This window comes from Antedon bifida, chromosome 5 (assembly GCF_963402885.1).
Source record: "Antedon bifida chromosome 5, ecAntBifi1.1, whole genome shotgun sequence".
In the NCBI taxonomy this organism is placed as follows: Eukaryota; Metazoa; Echinodermata; class Crinoidea; order Comatulida; family Antedonidae; genus Antedon; species Antedon bifida.
In genome coordinates, this window is record NC_136230.1 from 21,804,485 (window position 1) to 21,825,291 (window position 20,807).

The 20,807-nt window shown below is 32.6% G+C and overlaps 1 protein-coding gene and 1 long non-coding RNA gene across 2 annotated transcripts in view; one reads left to right on the forward strand and one right to left on the reverse strand.

Annotated features, from left to right (window-relative positions):
• LOC144842024 (uncharacterized) overlaps positions 1 to 12,068 on the reverse strand; it is a 46,944-nt gene extending 34,876 nt beyond the window's left edge. The window contains exons 1-2 of the long non-coding RNA XR_013612070.1: positions 11,970 to 12,068; positions 8,923 to 9,014 (exon numbers count right to left, since the gene is read on the reverse strand). This is a non-coding gene — a long non-coding RNA (uncharacterized LOC144842024). The remainder of the gene's footprint in view (positions 1 to 8,922; positions 9,015 to 11,969) is intronic.
• A 330-nt stretch (positions 12,069 to 12,398) lies between these two features.
• On the forward strand, positions 12,399 to 15,670 carry LOC144842020 (transcription factor Sox-14-like). Its single transcript, XM_078698361.1, has one exon. The coding sequence runs from the start codon at positions 12,532 to 12,534 to the stop codon at positions 13,270 to 13,272; it is 741 nt and encodes a 246-aa protein (XP_078554487.1). The 5' UTR covers positions 12,399 to 12,531; the 3' UTR covers positions 13,273 to 15,670.
• The last annotated feature ends 5,137 nt before the right edge of the window (positions 15,671 to 20,807 follow it).

A 20,807-nucleotide genomic window follows, 5' to 3' on the forward strand; every position in this document is an offset into this window, starting at 1 on the left:
AGAACATTACCTCAGGATTACCAGTCATATCCCCTTAGGACATTACCCAAGGATAACTATCCCCTAAGATATTATCCCCTATCCCTAGGACATTTACCTTGCAATTACCCCAGGTATACCTATCCCCCAGGACATTACCCAAGGTTAACTATCCCCCAGGACATTACACAAGGTTAACTATCTCCTTAGGACATTACCCAGGATAACTATCCCCTAGGACATTACCCAGGATAACTATCCCCTAGGACATTACCCAGGATAACTATCTCCTAGGACATTATCCCAGGATTACTATCTACTTAGGAAATTACCAAAGGTTAACTATCCCCTAGAACATTACCCTAGGATTACTAGGCATATCCCCTTAGGACATTACCCAAGGATAACTATCCCCTAGGACATTATCCCCTATCCCAGGATAACTATCGCTAGGATATTTACCTTGCAATTACCCCAGGCATAACTATCCCCTTAGGACATTACCCAAGGATAACTATCACTTAGGACATTATCCCCTATCCCAGGATAACTATCGCTAGGACATTTACCTTGCAATTACCCCAGGTATAACTATCCCCTTAGGACATTACCCAAGGATAACTATCCCCTAGGACATTATTCCCTATCCCAGGATAACTATCGCTAGGACATACCTTGCAATTACCCCAGGTATAACTATCCCCTTAGGACATTACTCAAGGATAACTATCCCCTAGGACATTATCCCCTATCTCAAGATAACTATCGCTAGGACATTTACCTTGCAATTACCCAGGTATATCTATCCCCTTAGGACATTACCCAAGGTTAACTATCCCCCAGGACATTACCCAAGGTTAACTATCCCCCAGGACATTACCCAAGGTTAACTATATCCTTAGGACATTACCCAGGATAACTATCATTTACCTTGCAATTACCCCAGGTATAACTATCCCCTTAGCACATTACCCAAGGATAACTATCCCCTAGGACATTATCCCCTATCCCAAGATAACTATCGCTAGGACATTTACCTTGCAATTACCCCAGGCATAACTATCCTCTTAGGACATTACCCAGGTATAACTACCCCCTAGGACAATACCCAAGGTTAACTATCCCCTAGGACATTACCCAAGGTTAACTATCCCATAGGACATTACCCAAGGTTAACTATCCCCTATCCCATCATTCTACAATTACCACAGGATAACTATTCCTTGGGACAATTACCCAAGTATTATTATTATTATTTATTTATTTATTATTTGTATAGCGCACATTTATACAATTTAATTATAATCAGCGGCACTTCACATCAATTAGTATCATAACATTGTTTGAAATATAGTGCCTTTAAATGTTTTTTAAACTGATTATAGTCGTCTAAGTGTTTAATGTGACTTGGTAAACTGTTATCAAATTTTTGGGTCCTGCTACGGCAAACGAACGGTCAGCAAATGTCTTTCATTTAGTTCGTGGGATTGCCAGGTTAACATTGCTGGTGCTTGAACGTGTACTGCGAGAAACATTCCGCACAGTAAGAATATCTCTCAGGTAACCTGGAACCTTTAAGAAAATGCCATACAAGACACGCTATTTTGAATTGACTGAGACAGAGTTGCACTGTCATACCGACCTTTCCTGACAATTATTTCCGCAGCTTGGTGCAGTAACCTCTTCATTGGAGCAAGGGTATTAGCAGGTAGACCATAATACAATGCATTGGCGTAATCAATATGTGACAGCACGAGCGATTTAACTAGTTGTTGTGTTGGCAAAGGCCTTGGAGAGAAATTTGAGGATTTGACGAATATAGTATAAATTAACGGCTATCGTTCTGCATTTATCGCGTATGTGGTTCTTGAAAGATAGCTTGTCATCGATATTAACACCAAGGTATTTTACAGATGAACCATGTGGTATTGCTATCCCCAAGACAATTACCCAGGATAACAACTGTACCTGGACAACAGCCTCAGAACAATTACTCCCACTAACAAAAACTACCCAACTAACTGTCCAAGGATAGTTGTTCTGTGTCGTAGCCAGCATGAGGGAGACTAGTTTCAATTTTCAACGCCCACCCCAGCACAGATCGTCATAATTTATATTAATAATTATATTTACTTTGCTTCGTCTGTTTTTAACCTCTTGCTACAGCCTTGTTGTTATTGTCTGGTTTTGTTCCTGGGAGTTATTGTCTTAGGGGGTTAACTGTTCATAGGAAACTGTCCAGCTAGTTGTCTTGATATAACATCTACATGACATAGGCCTACTATGTAAATGTTTGAAAACCTGGATAGAAAATATTGGGATAGGCGATAATTAAGAATGAATATTGGAAGACAAAATATTACTAACTTTCCACAATAAAAAGTTTAAATGAAATGAAAAATGATAAGGTAAACTGATAATATAATACTATCAAATCAATATTTTCCTGTACCATGTATTTGTGATATCATTTATTAAACTTACTATGTAAACCTCTTTGTTATTAATATCATAACTCTAACATAAATAAGATAAGTAATAAGAGATAAAACATACCTACAGTACTCTTTTATAGCCAATTGTCGAACCACTGTATTATGATTGAAATATGTAAAATAAATTAATTTAACTTGAGTTGCATGGATTAAACGATATTAGATATAACATAAATAAAACAATAAATTAAAGTAACATCTACTGTATCTAACTTATTACCTAAGTTGGCCTAAAAAACTATAAATCTGTACTTTTGTAATTCCAGTATTTTGTTATTGCTAAACTTTCTATTATAGTGCATCTTATCTTCTTCTAATAGGGACAATTGTTAACAATATTTGATCATTTATGCCTAATTAATATAAATGTACTTGTCAATCTTTTTATCTTTAGTAATACAACAATCATTTCACAAATTAGAAATGCTTATCTTTCTATTATGGTCATAGTAATCTTGCGACACTGGCTTATTTATCTATGGCAATGGCCATTATTATCTCAAAATACTTGTTATTTTTATCTTTGGCAATTCCGGCCGTTAGTTCAGTCTGACCACTTCTAACTTACACTGAACAAAGGTTGTTTAATGAAATCATCACGAGGTATAAAAACAGATTTGTGTTGCATTTATCTTAACACACCTGAGTGTATCCTTGGCATTGATTGGTTAATTTTGTACAAAGAGAGTGCAATGTCGTTATATGCTAGTACTACAATTTCGTTTGTACGTTCATTTTACATAGTGAGCAACCACATGACATTAAAGACACCTTCCCTACACTTTGTGATGTTTTGTAAAAATAATACATATATATTACTTTAAAAACATTAAACCAGGTCATTCCTTGTCTTAAATGTACGTTTTATGGTAAATTATGATAAAAAGTGAGAAACAATGCACTACCTAAGTAGCTCGCGGTGATCGACCTCTCGTGGACGGTCTTAGGCCTAGCCTAGCTAGGCTTAGTTTTGTAGGCCTAGCTGGTAAACATCGGTAACGTACGAACATCGTACGCTAGCTATATACCTAGCCTGACGTTGTATAGTTGCTGCATTAATTGTCTTTCTATTTTTGCCAGACTCCGTTGATACAAATTGGGGAAAACCCGGTATTTTCGCTGAAAAGTTAGGAGTCTTCCATTTGTTTTGGCCTCACGATCGATCGAAAAGTGGGTGAATTACAGAAGAAAAACAGAAATATCAATCCGCGCGCAATGCATTTTGGGATTTATAGCGGGCCGCTATAATTATTAGAATCGACTTATTTTTCACATTTTTAACCATTTAAAGACGAAAAAAGTTATCGCAATAGGACCATATAGTATTATTTTTACATAAAATATAGTTTGTGATCTTAAAATAGATCTAAAAAACGTAGGGAAGGTGTCTTTAAACTAGACTGTTGTTGATTGATCATGTTCAATGAACCTGTATTGTGCGCCGTCTATAATTGTTCCGTGTCCAAAATTGAGCACTCACTGCCTTTTCAAATTGTTTAAATCTCGTTAAAAGTACAAATGTTTCATATTCGTGCGATGGAACAAATAATTTCATTCAGTGAAAGATGATAATTTGTTCTATTTTCACCAGCTTTACATCATGAAAATATATTAATCTTTAAGTTAACTGGATAAAATTATTTCTACCATTGTACTCATAACATTCATTATTTGTATTAGCTCTCTAGATGTATAAATGTTATCAGGTGTTGTTGAAAAAAGATGTCAAATAACCGTTACTGCGTACACACAGTGATAACCGTTTAAGATGGCATTTCAACAATCAATTGGGTGTATTTCATTTTTATTAGCTTATTTGAATTAATAGTTCCATCTTTCCTGAAAATGGAGATAATTCAGAAACACTATTTAATCGATTTTTATTCGCAGAAGAAACTGTACCTGGCCTTTTATTAATGAGGGCAGGGGAAGTGCATTATGATTATTGTCAACAATTGATGTTGATAAACTTTCATCTTGAATCCCAAGAAGTTAATCGTATGCACAAAAACTCAGCAGCATTGGTTGTGAGGCAACTCAACTAGGTCTAGAAAAAGTTAGGCCTACATTTTTAGATTAGCATTACGAAAGAGAATATTAATAAAAATAAAAATTAATCTATTTACCATGGCTTATGGTAAACCATCATTTTTTTTTAGCATAGCAGCAATCGGTCAATTGACTTTTATGGTTCCTTGAAAGTCACCAGATGATTTTGCCCTATAAACAACGGAAACAAATAAATAGGAAAGATATGATTTAATTATACTATTATCAATCTAAATTGGGTGTTTGTATTTTAATCATTCTTATCATGTGTATTGTGTAGGCGTTGAATAAACGCATCTGTGAAATTTGTTTACATTCTGTGTATAATAATAATTATATGAATTTAAAAAGATCTATACAATTTTTGTAAGTGTGTTCTATACTAATTGATTATTTCACCAGATAAAACAGTATGGCTCTATAACCCAAGTTTAATTAAAAGTAATATTAATGTTGCCACCAATTTTATTGCTCTACATTAAGTAAAGTCAGCCAACAGAATGTTCCCTAAAACAGCTTCAGAAAAAAAGTGAATATGCAAGTTTGGGCAAAACCCTTGTCCAGCAACCCACCACCACCCCTATTTAAATTACAGGACAATTATTAAGATATAAACTCAAAAAACCATATGAAGTAAAACTAAATTAAAATTATTTGTAATTAGAGGTCCGTAGCCACCACGGTTGGAGAGGTTTCAACATAACTTTTTTCAGAAGCCTTTGACAACCCTATGGCCCACAGACATTTTTCCATTTTCTTGCGATCACCGCACCACTTTATTTCTTATAGCTACGACTTTGACATCCTGGACATCAAAAACCTGACACCACTCAAACATCTCTTCAGATTCTGCTTCAGATTTATCTTTAGTCTTGTTTCCAATTCTTCAAAATACAGTTGTTATTAACTATGTGAATAAAATATCGGTTATTTGATTGACAGCCACTGACCTTGAGTCAAACACCGAGTAACGGGAATTTGACTGCCAAATTACAAATTCTGTTGACAACCACCCAAAAAACGGTTTGGCGCTATGCAGTAGAAACGGAGCTTTTATTAATTATTTGATTTTCATAAACATGCAGTTAACATACAAATATGAGCTGGATAGTAAAGAAATTAACATATAAGAAAATTATTAGGAAAACAATTTAAAAAGGCCTATTTGTATTTCTCGTGCAAAATAAAGTTTAGGCATGTCAACTGACTTCCTCCTGATCACTACATAAACCAAACCTTGCCATTGAATATAAGTATTGAAAGTAACAGATTAATTGTTAATTAGTAAACAAATGTTCTCCATCTATCTGATCTGTGTGACTTTAAACTTGTTAACTTTGAGAGCGAATGACCTTGAGGTGACCTTCAAGCTTAAGTGTCCAGTAGATGGTCAACTTTACTGTGTATGATTATTAAATATGAGTTAATTTCAAGGCAATCCCTCTAGGTTCTTTATACAGCTTAAAAACCTAATCTTTATCCCCATAGACAGATAATTGACCATTCATAACATACTTCTGGACAGAAGCTATGAATGTGTCAAGAACCTTTGTTTTTCACATCTAGTTTTTATTTGTGTTGAGCCAAAAAACATAGCAAACTGTATTTATTTAATAAATATTGCAAATAAATTTTTCTATAACTTTTAGAAAATGCACAACCTACAATTCACACAGAATTTGTCATAGAACATAAAATGATAAATATTCTTCGCAAAAATAATATGAAAAAACTGCAAAATTAATAACTTCTATCTTGACAGGACAATGGCACCTTTAAATTATTTTTAATTAAAGTCCCATTCCCTACGTTTTTGAGATCTAATTTAAGGTATAATAATAAGCAATAACTTTTTTCGGTTAAAAATGTGAAAAATAAGTTGATTCTAATCAATTTAGCGGCCCGCTATAAATTCCAACATGCATTGCACGCGGATTGATGTTTTAGTTTTTCTTCTGTGAAGGCCAAAATAAATGAAAGAATTGTAACTTTTCAGAGAAAATACTGGGTTTCCCCCAATCTGTATTACGGATTCTGGCAAAAACAGAAAGACAATTAATGCAGCAACTAGACAACGTCAGGCTAGGCCTATAGCTAGCGTACAATGTGCGTATGTTACTGTTGTTTACCAGTTAGGCCTACAAAACTAAGCCTAGCTAGGCTAGGTCTAAAGACCGTACACGAGAGAACATTCACCGCAAACTACTAGGTAGTGCATTGTTTCTTTCTTTTTATCATAAATTACCATAAAATGTACATCTAAGACAAGGAATGACCTGGTTTAATGTTTTTAAAGTAATATATTACTTACAATTGTAGGGAATGGGTCTTGCACATTAATAATAAGTGACATTAATTTTTGTTTTTTTGCTGGATTTAAGGGGACTTTTGTGCAATGGTCTTTTGTTCAAACAAATAAATATTAATAATTAACTAGACATAACATAGAGGTAATTCATAATATAACAATTAAAGAAAATTCTTTAATTAAAAATGAATAGATAAAATAAAGCTAATTAAATTAAAGAATGTTGATGATAAGGGTTGATTTAGTTTCAAGTACGACATGTGTAATTACCATTTCAAGTACACAGCAACTTATGAAAGCGGATTCATAAATTTGATATAAATACAAGCTGTTTTGTTGAAATAATATGACTAAGTACACAAAGACCTATAGAACAATAGCTGGTGTAATTCATAATATAGAATCGAGTACTATTGATTCTGTTATTAATATAAAAATAATTCAATATCAGGGATATTAAAAATTCTTGTGTAACAGGGATACGAAGGAATGATGGTAGCAGTGAGAAGCACAACAATGTTCAGCCACTAACGTTTCACCTGGTTTAATTTGAATCCTCAACAAAAGTGCAATGGAGGAAGATTTTCTAAACAATAGAAATGAGTTTCAAACAATCTTTAACTTTAATGCGTTTTTATTTGAAAGAATAATTTCATTTCAACCTTGTGAGATTGTGTTGTGTGGTCATAAAGTAAGTTAATAGTAGAGTTTGTTTGTTCTGTCTTTATGCTATGAGCGAACGATACAATGCGACAGACAATAATTATCAGTAGGCCGGCAGGTGTCATGCTATTGTGAATACCTATCAATTGCTTTTCATCTTCAACAATAAAGAAAAGATGATTAAATGATAATAAGCTGGTAAATTTCTAAAGAAACTAGATTCAAAAACAGACAAGAGACAATTGCAAAATAAATACACACAGTCATGATTTTTTGATTAATGCGAAGCAAGCTTTACCAGTTGCCAGCATCTGCCTGTGCACCCACGCTCACGCTCCTTATTGTTGATAAACCAAGTTCATCACTAGTCCACAATACTCAAAAGATAAAATCTGCATCTGACCGAGTGATTCCGGTCTCATCCTCGAAAAAAAGAACAAAATACAGACGAATAGATCTTGAAGCTCCTACGTCGTATCTGGAGATCAACTCTTAAGCGCGATAACAAAACATGAATGCGCAATACAGGTGATGAGCCAAGACGGATGAAGAAAAGATTATCTACCCCATAATTATCCTACATAAATCTCAACTTGGATTTAATGTTTTTTTTACAAAATGCAAGCATATACTAAAGAGAGCATTCAATATTCTATTGTGTTATATACTTCCATTCAATATTAAATAGATATCATGAAAATATTACTTGCCTGATAGGGTGTACTAGTTAATAATGTGTAATAAATTGCCATAAATCAAACAAGAAAACCAAAATATTGACAGTACCTAATATTCACAATGATAAATCACTTAAAATGTCTAATCCCATGCTTCACTTTAGATAAATATTTTCTAATATCCAGAGTATTTAATAGCAATGCAAAAGTTTAAATCAATATACAAAGTTAATCATACTACGGTTAGCAAGATGTTACTACGTTTGTTTAAATTAGAATTGTTTATTAATACATTTTGTTATATAACTTTTACTTTTATAAGGAACTTCAAATTCTGATGCTAAAAAATGAACAAATACAGTAACTTATTCTCAAACTCATCATGTAATATATTTTAAAATGTTGGATTTAACAGGACTATGGGTTATTTTTTTTCCTGAATATTACAAATGGCTAAAATACCATATTTATTAAAGCCTCTAGACTATTTTGCCAAACTCAATTGTAAACACAAAATACCATGTTATGATAAACATACATGCCTATTGCAAGAACTGTATATTTACATGAATTATACTTATTACTTTCCAACACAATTGTTTTAAAAATAAATGTTAACCTTATTCAATAATTTAAAAATCATAAGCATAACTTATATTTAAAACGTAGGTTTGAGTTCAACCAAGACAAATGAAAAAAACTTGTAAACACAACGGCCAAAAAGTTGTATTGATCTTGTGTTTCACCATACCTTATTACTGTTGACTTTATACTGCATACCCAAGTACTTCAACTGTGTTGTGATTGGCTGGAACATCCATAGTTACTGAATATATGTACATGCTGAAAAAACAGGGAAAAAAGTAATGAAAAACATTAAATTTAATACTGTACGTAGTAAGGAAATGTAGGTTTTGGCTCCTACAGTAGCGCCTTCAATGGTAGCTCCCTTACACAACATAATTAGGGCTTTCAAATCATATAATGAAAAAGAGAGTACATATTTTGCATAGATGACTCCAAATGTGAAAACATTACTTATTAGAGGTAAAAATGGTATATCAAAATATATTAATTTGCTGCATTAAATGAAGCACTTTAAAAAGTTCTAATGTAACTTGAATTGAGAATAAAAAGGTTTTCATGGGTATTTAAACAGAAAATTGTTGACTTAAAATTGCATAAATCAGAATCTACATTTGTTTTGATTGTGTATCCACTGTATTGCTTGGTGTGTATTACTTGATATGCTAACAATAAAGTATAAATTATCAATACAGATATCTCTATGTCCAGATTTAATTAAAAAGTCATTCCATTATACTCAAGGATTTAAATACAAGATTCAAAATAGGGCAGACCTTATTTAAATTTTAATTTCCTATCATATATCTACTGTTATTGATGCAATCCATTCAATAAACACAGTAAGCAACTACAAGGTATTGTTCCTATACATAGTCTAAAAACTCATTTGTGCTGCTATTGTCTGCAATGAATAGGCCCTATTATTTCTGCCAGCAGATGTGTAAGTAAAGTGTTCTTGATAACAATGGAAGTCTATAGAAAGCTAAGTGGCACTGAAAAGACTTGTAGGCCATGTTGACAGAGCTCTTTTTGTAGTGTATTGATTGAATTTAGCCAAGGTTTATGTTGACTTCTTCTTGTGGCCTACATAGTTTATGTTCACTAGGTATACTAGCATACAAGCCAATGATCCATCTACCCCTATCGAATCACCTTTATTATATTACATTTATTATCTAGCCTACATGGTCTCATGTTTAAAAACTGTGTATTACATTTTTTTCGAATAAAATAATACGTCGATTAAACATGGCTTTTAAATACAACAAAATTGACATTCTTTGTGAAAAACTAAAAATTATTCAAACCTAGACTTGTAACAAGTCTCTAGTTCTTTTATGCCGTACCAAGTATAAGTTTTGATTTTTTTTTCAAACTAAGTGATTTCAGCTCCACTATAGTTATGACACGTCATTTGTGCCAAAAAGTTTCGATCGATCACAATCTGGGACCTAGATTAGCTAGGGAACAATTTACTGGCTAGCTAAATGATTAATAAGGTAATTTATAGAGTGCACACATAGTATAAAATTTTTTTGGTTATCCAATCTAATCTAAATTATGATTCTTATCCATTAATGTCACATGAATGTCAATATATTCTAAATATGTTATTGTTGAATTTTGTATATTGTATCTGTTCTGAGGGTCCCAAATGACTGCAATTGGTGGATAGATAACCTTCATTAAATATGGTTTAAATAAAAAAAAAAAAAAATTTGTTTATTGATGAGGGAAGGGTTAGACTCAATGCAGGGTCTACGGAGGGCTAGGTTCTGGTGATTCTTTCTAGTTTATTTTACTTACATATTTTATGAAAGATTTTGTTGTGAAAAGTAGGCCTTTATTTATTTTCTCCCATACACATGTATTCTGTACTTACCAATCGCACTTAAGTGAGATATTTTCCTGAAGTACAAAATAGATCACTTAATTCAATAAATATTCAAGTATTTCCCTTAAATTATATTCATTTAGATAGGAGATTTTAAGGGCAAGTGTTTCCCTTAGACTAAGTGTCAATGGTGAAAAGGCCACTGGATGAGCTAGCCCGAGACTTGGGTATCAATTTGATCTATTTGCCCATCCACAATCTATAAAAATAATTGTAATTGGTGTTGAGTAATTGGTCAGATGTTTTGCCCTACTCTAACATAATTTGTACTTATACAGCTTGGTGATCTAGAAGTATGAAACCCCAGACTAGTGATCTGGAGGTTGTGGGTTCGAGTCCCACTCAGGAATTACGAATATTATTCTCAATTTATACTTAGTATAAAGTACAAATTACATCAGAGTAGGACAAGCATCTGACCAATTATAAAAATATTTTAATACAGAATAATGAATAATGACAATATGTGTGCATTTGATTAATTAGATTTTTTTTTTTTCAAATATTTTTCGCACGTTATTGTAATTCAATGTATATAAAAGTATTTTGAAATATGGTTTGCAATGAATAGAATACTAAACACCGCAACAAAGGAATTTTACTCCAAAAATGTATTGTAATGCAACCAACCATATTGAATGAATAAATCATATTTCAGTGATTTAAGACAATAACAGTGGAAACAAATATATATATAATTATTTTATTGCTTAATTATATACAATATACATATTGGATCATTTTCAGATTTTGAAATGACAGAAGAAACCATATGTTTGTAAGCTTCATTCATATGAGTGCATACACTTTTTTTTAATAAAGATATCTAGTAAATTTTGTTTGCAGACTCTAATTAAATTTCCTTTTTGTATTCTTGTTTTGTTTGTAAAAATGTGGAAAGGTTAATGAGCTCAAGTAATAATCAGGCCTAGAACATGGATGGAGATACGAGTGGTAACGGTAAGCAGAAAACCGCATAGCTTGTCCCACGTAGAATCTGTATCTATCCTCAGCGGAAACCGCCCGTCCACTCCGCGCTTTGTGTAAATGGTCATAAGGAATAACATAGATTCTATATTTTTAATACCGTTACCGATCGTCTGTGTAAGCTGGCTTTCATTATTATTTTTTTCCCAGCCAGGCTGTCAAAAATGGCAGTGAAGGTATAGACTAAGTGTGCACTTTCAGACCATCATGAGGTTATCATGCTTCAGACCTAGCCTAAACCAACAATCAGTTGGTGCAGGGCTATCAAAGTAATAACATGTAAGTGAACTAGAATGATTGGACAATATGGGCGATTTGTCAATACTTACATGTGATACCAAAACTTTACCACGTGTTTTTACTAAGTTCAACTTTACGAAGACCTTAAAATATACATTTTCAAATTGTGAAACATTCGCGGATTTTGGTTTGACTATCTACCATCTTTGTTTGTTTTAATTAGCCTAGATGTATCGGCCAATCAATGAGCTTATTTTCAACAGGTTGAGCTAATGGCAAATTTTACAAAGGTGTCAGTCAATTAAGCCTACACAATACATAGTCATTACTTAGGTCACTTTAACCAATTAACTATACGTTTACTGCTGGTAGGCGGAGTTTATTTTCTGTTGTTGGTAACGCGACCATTGATTGGTTAAACACGACCTTGAATACTTGAACATTGGCGGGCCACCCCCTGATTTCCATAATATATACATTCCTATCTCAGTTGTACTCTTTGAACTTTACCGATTTCAGTCAGTAAACCAAGGGACAAGGCTGTGAGAGGGTGTGCAGTGCAGGGCTCGTAAAGTAACAGAGAATAAAATATACTTGTAAACCAGAACTTAAACATTTATTTGGACAAATTGCTTGTTTAACTGTATTAATATGGATATGACAACTAAACCAATGGATCATGTTAAACGACCGATGAACGCGTTCATGGTTTGGTCCAGAGGACAACGGCGTAAAATGGCACAGGAAAACCCTAAAATGCATAATTCTGAAATTAGTAAACGACTTGGAGCCGATTGGAAATTACTTACCGAGGAACAAAAGCGACCATTTATTGACGAAGCTAAACGACTTAGAGCCCTGCACATGAAAGAGCATCCTGATTATAAATACAGACCAAGACGGAAGCCTAAATCTTTATTGAAAAAAGACAGGTATGCGTTTCCGATTCCGTGTCTACCAACTTCTAATGCATTAGCCGTTACCACTAGTGCAGCCGATATATTTACGTCCTCCGAGAAAGCCAGAGCCTTTCTGCCGAGTTCTCCCCATGCTTACTCTATGTTAGAAGCAAGTGCCAAATTGGAGGCTGCCCACCATGCATACCGGGCGACGGAACTAAGCAGTTTAGGATACCCGCCATCAGCTATGTACCCATCATTACATAGTGCGTTCGGAAAGTTACCACCCTCGCCCGTTGGTCATCCAGCCGCAATTTCCCCTACACATCAACAGTACTTGTTTCCATACCCTGGAAGTTGGCCTTCTCACCACCACCATCAAGATGTACAACGTCCTGTAGCGTACGTACTAGTCAAGCCAGATATTGAACCATATCCAACACATGCATCTATAAGGCCAGCCCTACCTTTGTCCAGAGCAACGGCAATATAACATTGTTTTATTTCTCGCAAAGTGCAAAATAGACTTTATGACGATTCAACATGTTCAACTGGACACTTTACAGAAGGTGCATTGAATGTTGAAGACTTTATTACTATTCTTGTAAATAACGGTGATCTTGTCAAGATTGTACAGAGTAATTAACTATATATATAATGTTCAAAGAAATCTCTGAAATTAACAAAAGTTGTGGTTGGAAATACAACTTTTATTAGTTTTTCATAGTTTATTATTAAGAAAGTTTTGTAAATTAGTACTGTATTGTATAAGAGTTAAAAACTTTCTTCTTGCTGTTTAAATGTTTGTTATTACCCCACCTGCTTTCCTCTCAGGTTAGTTCGTGAAGTATACTATACTTCGTATAGAGTCTGAAGCTTTTCTCAAACGATAGAAAGTAATTTTGTTATGGGTGCTAAATTAACTGAATATCCAACTGTATATTATAGGTGATTTTGAAACAAAAACATTCCTTATGTTGTCTAAATAATTAGTAATTCAATATGCCTGCATAACGGCTCTGCTGTTTTTTACTTATTTAGTGACAATACGGTATACAAAAAGCTGAACTAATTTTGACTTGTATTACTATAGTTATTATAACTTTTGTAGGCCCACAATGCTAATATATTTACTTGGATAATAATTACGCCACTCCTTTTCATCGAAACCACATTTTTGTTCCGACGGTTCCTAGCATGACTCCAAACAAACATATAACCACCATATTTGAGGCGAATGAACTTCAGTCTGCCTAGCTAAAATAGCCAAAAGCTAAAACTAGAAATAAATGAAAGTGCTTTTTGCAATGTCGAGAAACATGTTTTTGTTGAAATTCTCACTTGATTTTTCTAAAGTCGCACGCACAAACAGTTTGATATTCAGAACGCTTTATATTGTTACTTTAGATTTGACATGTTGATAACTCAATTCTATTTTCATAAATATTTGTTTATTACATAATATTTCGTTACTACAATATTAAGTTAATGGTCTCCTTTCACATATCTTAGACAACATTCCATATTAATTATTATTGCTAATTAATAAGTTATGTATGATTTTCTATTTTCGTTGACAATCTTTTGAATTATGTTTATAATTTTTTCAAAAGAGCGTTTTGTATCAACAATTATTATTATTGTTGTATCAAAGCTTAGAATTATTTACAGTATTTTATGTTTGTTTTGTTACTGTTGAAACAATGGATCTTTATCAAGCATTTGTTTGTATCATATAGATTAATTTATATCGACAATCTCGGAAGATAATTATTTTCTTTGAGCCTAAAATTATCCCTCGATTGAATTAGAAATTTAGCATATTTAAAATTTATTTTATAAGCGTTTGCAACATGGGTTTTAATTGACGCAATTTGACGATTCACATTCAATTTTTTTTGTGGATGATACATATTTTTTGTGAAACATCACATTCCGAAGACTCATTAAAAGTTAAGAAAAAGTTCCTTATGGTAGAATTATGACGATTTGTGACTCATTTGACTAATAGATAGTATTGTAATTGTAGCCACAAATAACGAATGAGTTGTACATACCACTCAAAATCACTTAGATTTATTGAAATACGGATGCTGCAATGAAATTAAACAAAAGCAATATTCTAATTGATCCGTTACCATAGCTTTGACCGGCTTCAAATTGAAGCTTAACGTATTCTATAGATTACACTTTACAGTTGAATATGCTTTAAGTGACAGGTATTGTCGTGATTGTCTGTTTTAAAGACTCTCACAAACAACAAACTTATCTTCAAGTTGTTTCGTTAAGGTTGTTTTTACACGGTTTGTGTCAAATCCGACACGCGATTAAGATGGGATATTATATACGAACACTACTGAAAATTGCTTAGAAATCAGTTTCATCTATACGAATGTGAATCGAAGTAACATTTGTTATCTAAAATGAATAATAGTATTCAGTGATGTATTGTATTAGTGTATGATTATAAGAGATTTTGATAAATCATTTTTAAAACTATACTTCATATATTGTAGGCAATGTATAATCATTATTTCGTTCAATTATCCATCCATTTCATTTTTAGAAATATTGTTAATGTTTATATAGTTCCTACAACATAGCACAAAATCTATATTCATAGAAAATAAAATCGTTCCTTTGAAACAACAACTGTGCTTATGTCCCATGAATAATATAACTATTATATTGAATGTTTATATACAGTACACAGATTTGGAAAATCTGCAACTTATGTATCTGGAATATAATTGTAGACCTACTGGTTTACGCCAACATACAATGTTCTGTTATTATTTGAGAGGTGATGTTTATATAGGCCTACTACGGTGTATTTTTGCAAGTGAAGAATAAAAAGTAATGTAAACGAATTGCAATTATTAGTTGTGTGTCTTTATTGACTTTATAACTTATCGAATGCAATACTGTATCTTGAATTTCTCAAAACAACCACGGATTCAGAAGAGTAAACAAACTTATACTGTCGTAACTGTTCATCAAAATCACATTTTATTTATTTTCTATTACAGTACATCCAATATCTACATCATATAACATGTACCCCAGTTTAAATGTCAGAAAATAACCTGTACAGTTTACAAGAAAATTTGTATTTGTATATAACCATGCATGACATCGTCGTTAAAAAATAAATCTATATCGTTAAGGGAAAATTATTTTCTGATATAAATAGAAAATTACAATTGCGCTAATTTTGGTATGGGATTACTATGTCAACGTCGTTTTTATTTTTAAGGTTAAACAGCTGAATACATCGTGAAACTGCGAGTGCAAACTGTTATAAGAAACAAGAACTTGAGTAAGTGTAGATCCCGAGTTCGTTCTCCATGGTTTATAAGACTGATTCCTTATTAGGGAATTTTAAACAGATTCGACATTGTATGAAGCAATGAATGATTGGTTTGTATTCCGTAAACTTGAAAGCATTGTTACTATTGTTATAAGCTTAACAAATACAATACACACTTAACTGAAGTATAAAACGTAAGAACAACAACATAATAACATGTATGGTATTACGTGGCAAAAGAGAAATTGTTCCACTAAAAAACAAACCCTTATTAATTAATGCCATGCAATAGTTCTTTTCAGGCAGATTCCGTGGTAAACCGCAAACATTTTTTATTCAATTGTTGTACTTGGCAGCCAAATCGTCAAACAATACAATTAATACAAATCTAGTATAATGTTCGTTCCATACAAATTACAAACTGTTGATTTAGGGTTGAAATGAGAGAGCTAACAATTCAATCTCATCTAAATCACAAAGAAGAATAAAACAGTCAAAAAGCCTTGCCTTGAATCAAGGTAAACATTGTCAGACAATGCCTATCAAAGGACGTGTTGTCAGAGTATACCATCTCTATTATTTTCTATTGTTATTCCGTTTAATATGAACACAGCCGGAGAAGGTCTAATATTGTTATTTAGTGATTGAGATGGTATTATGGACAATGAACCTGTATGCAATTCGGTAGTTTTGTGAGCAATATTAATAATAATTGACAACTCTACACTGTACATTTGTCCATTAATATTCACTATACTATTATAAATAATATTTATTATTGAAATGAAAACGACTTATTAGTTATAAATAACTAAGGCAAGTAGGAATATTATATTATAATAATAAATTAATAATGTAGGCCTAAATATTATAAAAAATGTTCTATCTTTATCAATTAAATTATAACGTACTTTTCGTAATTGTTATTATTTTAATACGAGCAATGAATGCAATAGAGTGATGATTGAGGAATATTATGTTAGATAAACCGGGATATATTTGTGCCAACATTCTTATTGTACTTACTGTATATGGACAACCAATGTAATGACGGTGGTGTATGCCTACATTGATTGTATCTTCATAAACGTATTTTAAAGCATCCTTTAAAAATAACATTGTCTTATTATAAGCACAATAATTAAATTATGTTGACAATACGTATTAGTACAAGCATGGACCTATAATGTATAGGTTCATGGTACAAGCATGGGGTTGTCGCTAAAATTGGGAGAACTATGTACAATGCTGTTACATCTCCATCTGGATAGCGAACATGGAAGAGGCGTATCCTCGGCCGCCAGCCCTCCCCCTTCTCCTAAATACAATAACAAAAAACACACCCTTCCGCCCCCACCCAATAACCTTACACTCATATATATTGAATACTAAATATATATTGAATAGTAAAATATTTATGAATTAATTATTAATTAATATTATATTATTTTTATTTTTATTTTTATTTGTGTCTTTGATGTATAACGTAATTGAATTTGATAACTTGAGTGAAGAACCGTGAAGCAGGATGAATAAAGCATTACGGAAACCTCCATGATAAACCAACGGACCTATGATTTATAGACCCATGATTAAATTTAAATAAACTACAGAAAACAACAAAATGAACAAACAGATGTTATATTAACAATGATAACAATATATAATAAATGTTTATCACAATAACAATGGTTAAAAGGCGAACAACCGGGAAATGTCTTTAATTAATGATAAGATAACAAGAACAATCAATAATGGACCCATGGACCGACAAAGTGGTTAATTTTGTTTCAGGATAATTTTGTATTCAAATACACCCTGTTGTAGAATGTCTCACTGTCCCTACTCTCTAATACGGATTTTTCAGACCGTTTCAGCTATATGTCTAAAATCTACACTTATTTAATATCGGATCATCTAAACTTTCCGTCAAAATACACATAGTTGTTTTAAGGTTCTGTCCTTACTAACATCGTCATTAATGTATTATAACATCCACACCAATAATGTATGAGATTGAAAGGTTGAATAATGACGAACCGCGATCTCGTTATTTTTTTTTATTGTGATTTGTTTAAATACTATAGGAGGATTGTAGAAATGTATACAAAAGTGTAGCTACACTGGTTTATAGATACACATACTGTAATGCAAAATGCGGGACATGTACCGTTATGCTGTGTAGGCCTACTATAATAATAATGTATAATACTCCCGCTTATTTTAAGTTGGGTTTGACACTGTTTACTTGGGCCCAATGGATGTGCGATCATTGTACTTCACAAATCGTGTTTGAAAATCGCACATTTCGTGACCAGACTTTAGGCGTGTGTTGCTCAGGCCATGTACTGTTCCATTCTCTTGCTGTAAATGTGAAATATGAACATAAACGAGTGAAAAACACGGTAATTATAACTAACGAATGCATTGCTATCACACTTCAGTAACACGATCTACAAATTAGTAAAGTCTGTATCTATGTTTATGTCACTCTTGTTCTCAAAATGTTTTGTTGTATCGTTATATACGATGTATTTCTAGAGTGATCTACATCAAATATTTCATGTTGTTTATTACAAAGACTGTCCAACAAGGGGTGTGGGTTTATTTTAGTCACTAGTCCATGAAGCTCGTCAACAACATAATAAATAATCAAAGAATGGACATACAATATAAGAACGTTAAACCATGGACCTATAAATTATAGGTCCATGGTTAAACAACTATAATTAGTTGTGGACCAACCATTGCTGAAGAGAAATTAAGTCAGACTTCGATTAGCCCATAGGCCCATATTTATTAATTTTGAACATCCTCCGTGCTTACATCTCATCTTATCTAATCCTATCTTTGGGTAGCTGAGAGGAAGAGGGGATGGAGTCGGGTGGAGTAGAAGAAGGAATGTTTACATGCCACGGAATAGGTGCGTATTTGTATTATTTCAAAACAAGAAGGGGTGCGTAAAAGGAGTAATTCCGAGCGGATAAATTACCGTTAAAAACGAAAAGAAGAAGAAGAAGAAGAAAAAAAACCAAAACACACATAGGCCTACACACACACACACACTGTATAACAAACAAACAATAAGTTAAGGTGTGGTATAAGAAATGTAATTCGGAAAAAAGAAATTACTTTACTATATTTATGTAATTATTAAATGTGCTTCCAGTAGAATGGTTAGAACAAGTCAAAATAGATACATTGATCAGGAAACTGAATGTTCTACGTTTTTTAGTAGTTTTTTAATTAGTATAAAAAAACATTTATAACCATAAATAAAAAAAAATGTAATTGTAAGATTAGTTAAAAGTTACTATAACCATGAAGCTATAAAATGTCATAGCTCCATGCTATAACACAAATAAAGTGAGTAAGTAGGGTAATACGAAACCATGAAATAGATACATCTATAATAGGCCTAATTAAAAAAAACAAAAGTTACAACAAACCGAAAGTTAGGCATATAGTTTATATTTTAGAAACGTTTATGGACTCGACCATTAATATTAGAATTACCTAACGGTGAATGACCCTAACACCATATTTTTATTTTCTGGAGATATGATATATAAATAATATTAATATATAATAAATCTCGCTTTTAGTATATTTTCCTTATTTTAGTCACTGTCTCGCTCTTACGTTTATTTTCATCTAAATTGACTCGAAAGGATTATCGTAAACCCTTGGTAAGAACAAGTGATATATTGAGAGTTCTGTAAAATCCAAAACAATAAGAAAATTAAAACAAAACATTTGTTTATTAAGACCACTGTATTTGCTTAAGATTTGAAAAAAATACACACACCTTCATTCTTCTAATCTTAAGAATCGATGCGTCGAGTTCACTGAAGTTCAGTTGATTTTGAAGAATAGTTTATTACAGAAAAAAGTTAATTGTTAACGATCTGCAGTTACCTCATGTAGAAAGACTTAACATTCCAAAAAGCTATTCATTACTAAATATTATATTATGGAATATATCCATGAATGAAGCCAAACAAGCGATATTGCCGGTTTGAAAGTTGCAACTCTTGTTTCGAGTTTTATTTTCCTTTTTATTCAGAATCAAGCGAACGGAAAATAATGACCGTTACATTGTTCTACACAAAAACACAACTATTTTCACACGTTAAATTGCACGGTTGATAATGTACTTTTCTATTTAGTTAATTACTGACTGCTAAGCTCTTTTTCTATCTGGGCTTTGCAGCGGAAACAGCTCAAAGAAAAGCAAAAGAAAAGCACTAAAGTTGTTGTTAAAACGAACAAATATATCGCCCATTCATCAACAAGTAGTCCGGATAGTGTATTGAAAAGGCTTGTTAGAAGCCATTGAAGCAAGTGAAGGGGTTTTGTCAACTTGTATGCGAAGAATAATTCGCAATTTTTAAACCAACAATAGTGATCCTTTATTTAGATGAAAGAGTCTGATTTCATTAGGGATTCGGACAATACCTCTTTATCCAAACACCAAGGGGCTTTAACAAACAATCATTGCTTCCCACTATAGTTTTCGAAAAACGATGTGAAAATCAGACCAAGAAAAAAACAAATGCGATTGTCCTCATCATTAACATGTTTATAATTGTTATAATACACACAAAATAAAAAATACATAGGCCTAGCCTATATCCATCACTGATCGATCCACACGTCTTGGAGAACATTATGCATGGGTTTCTTTCGTGTCTGTCATTCAAATTGAATAAATATAT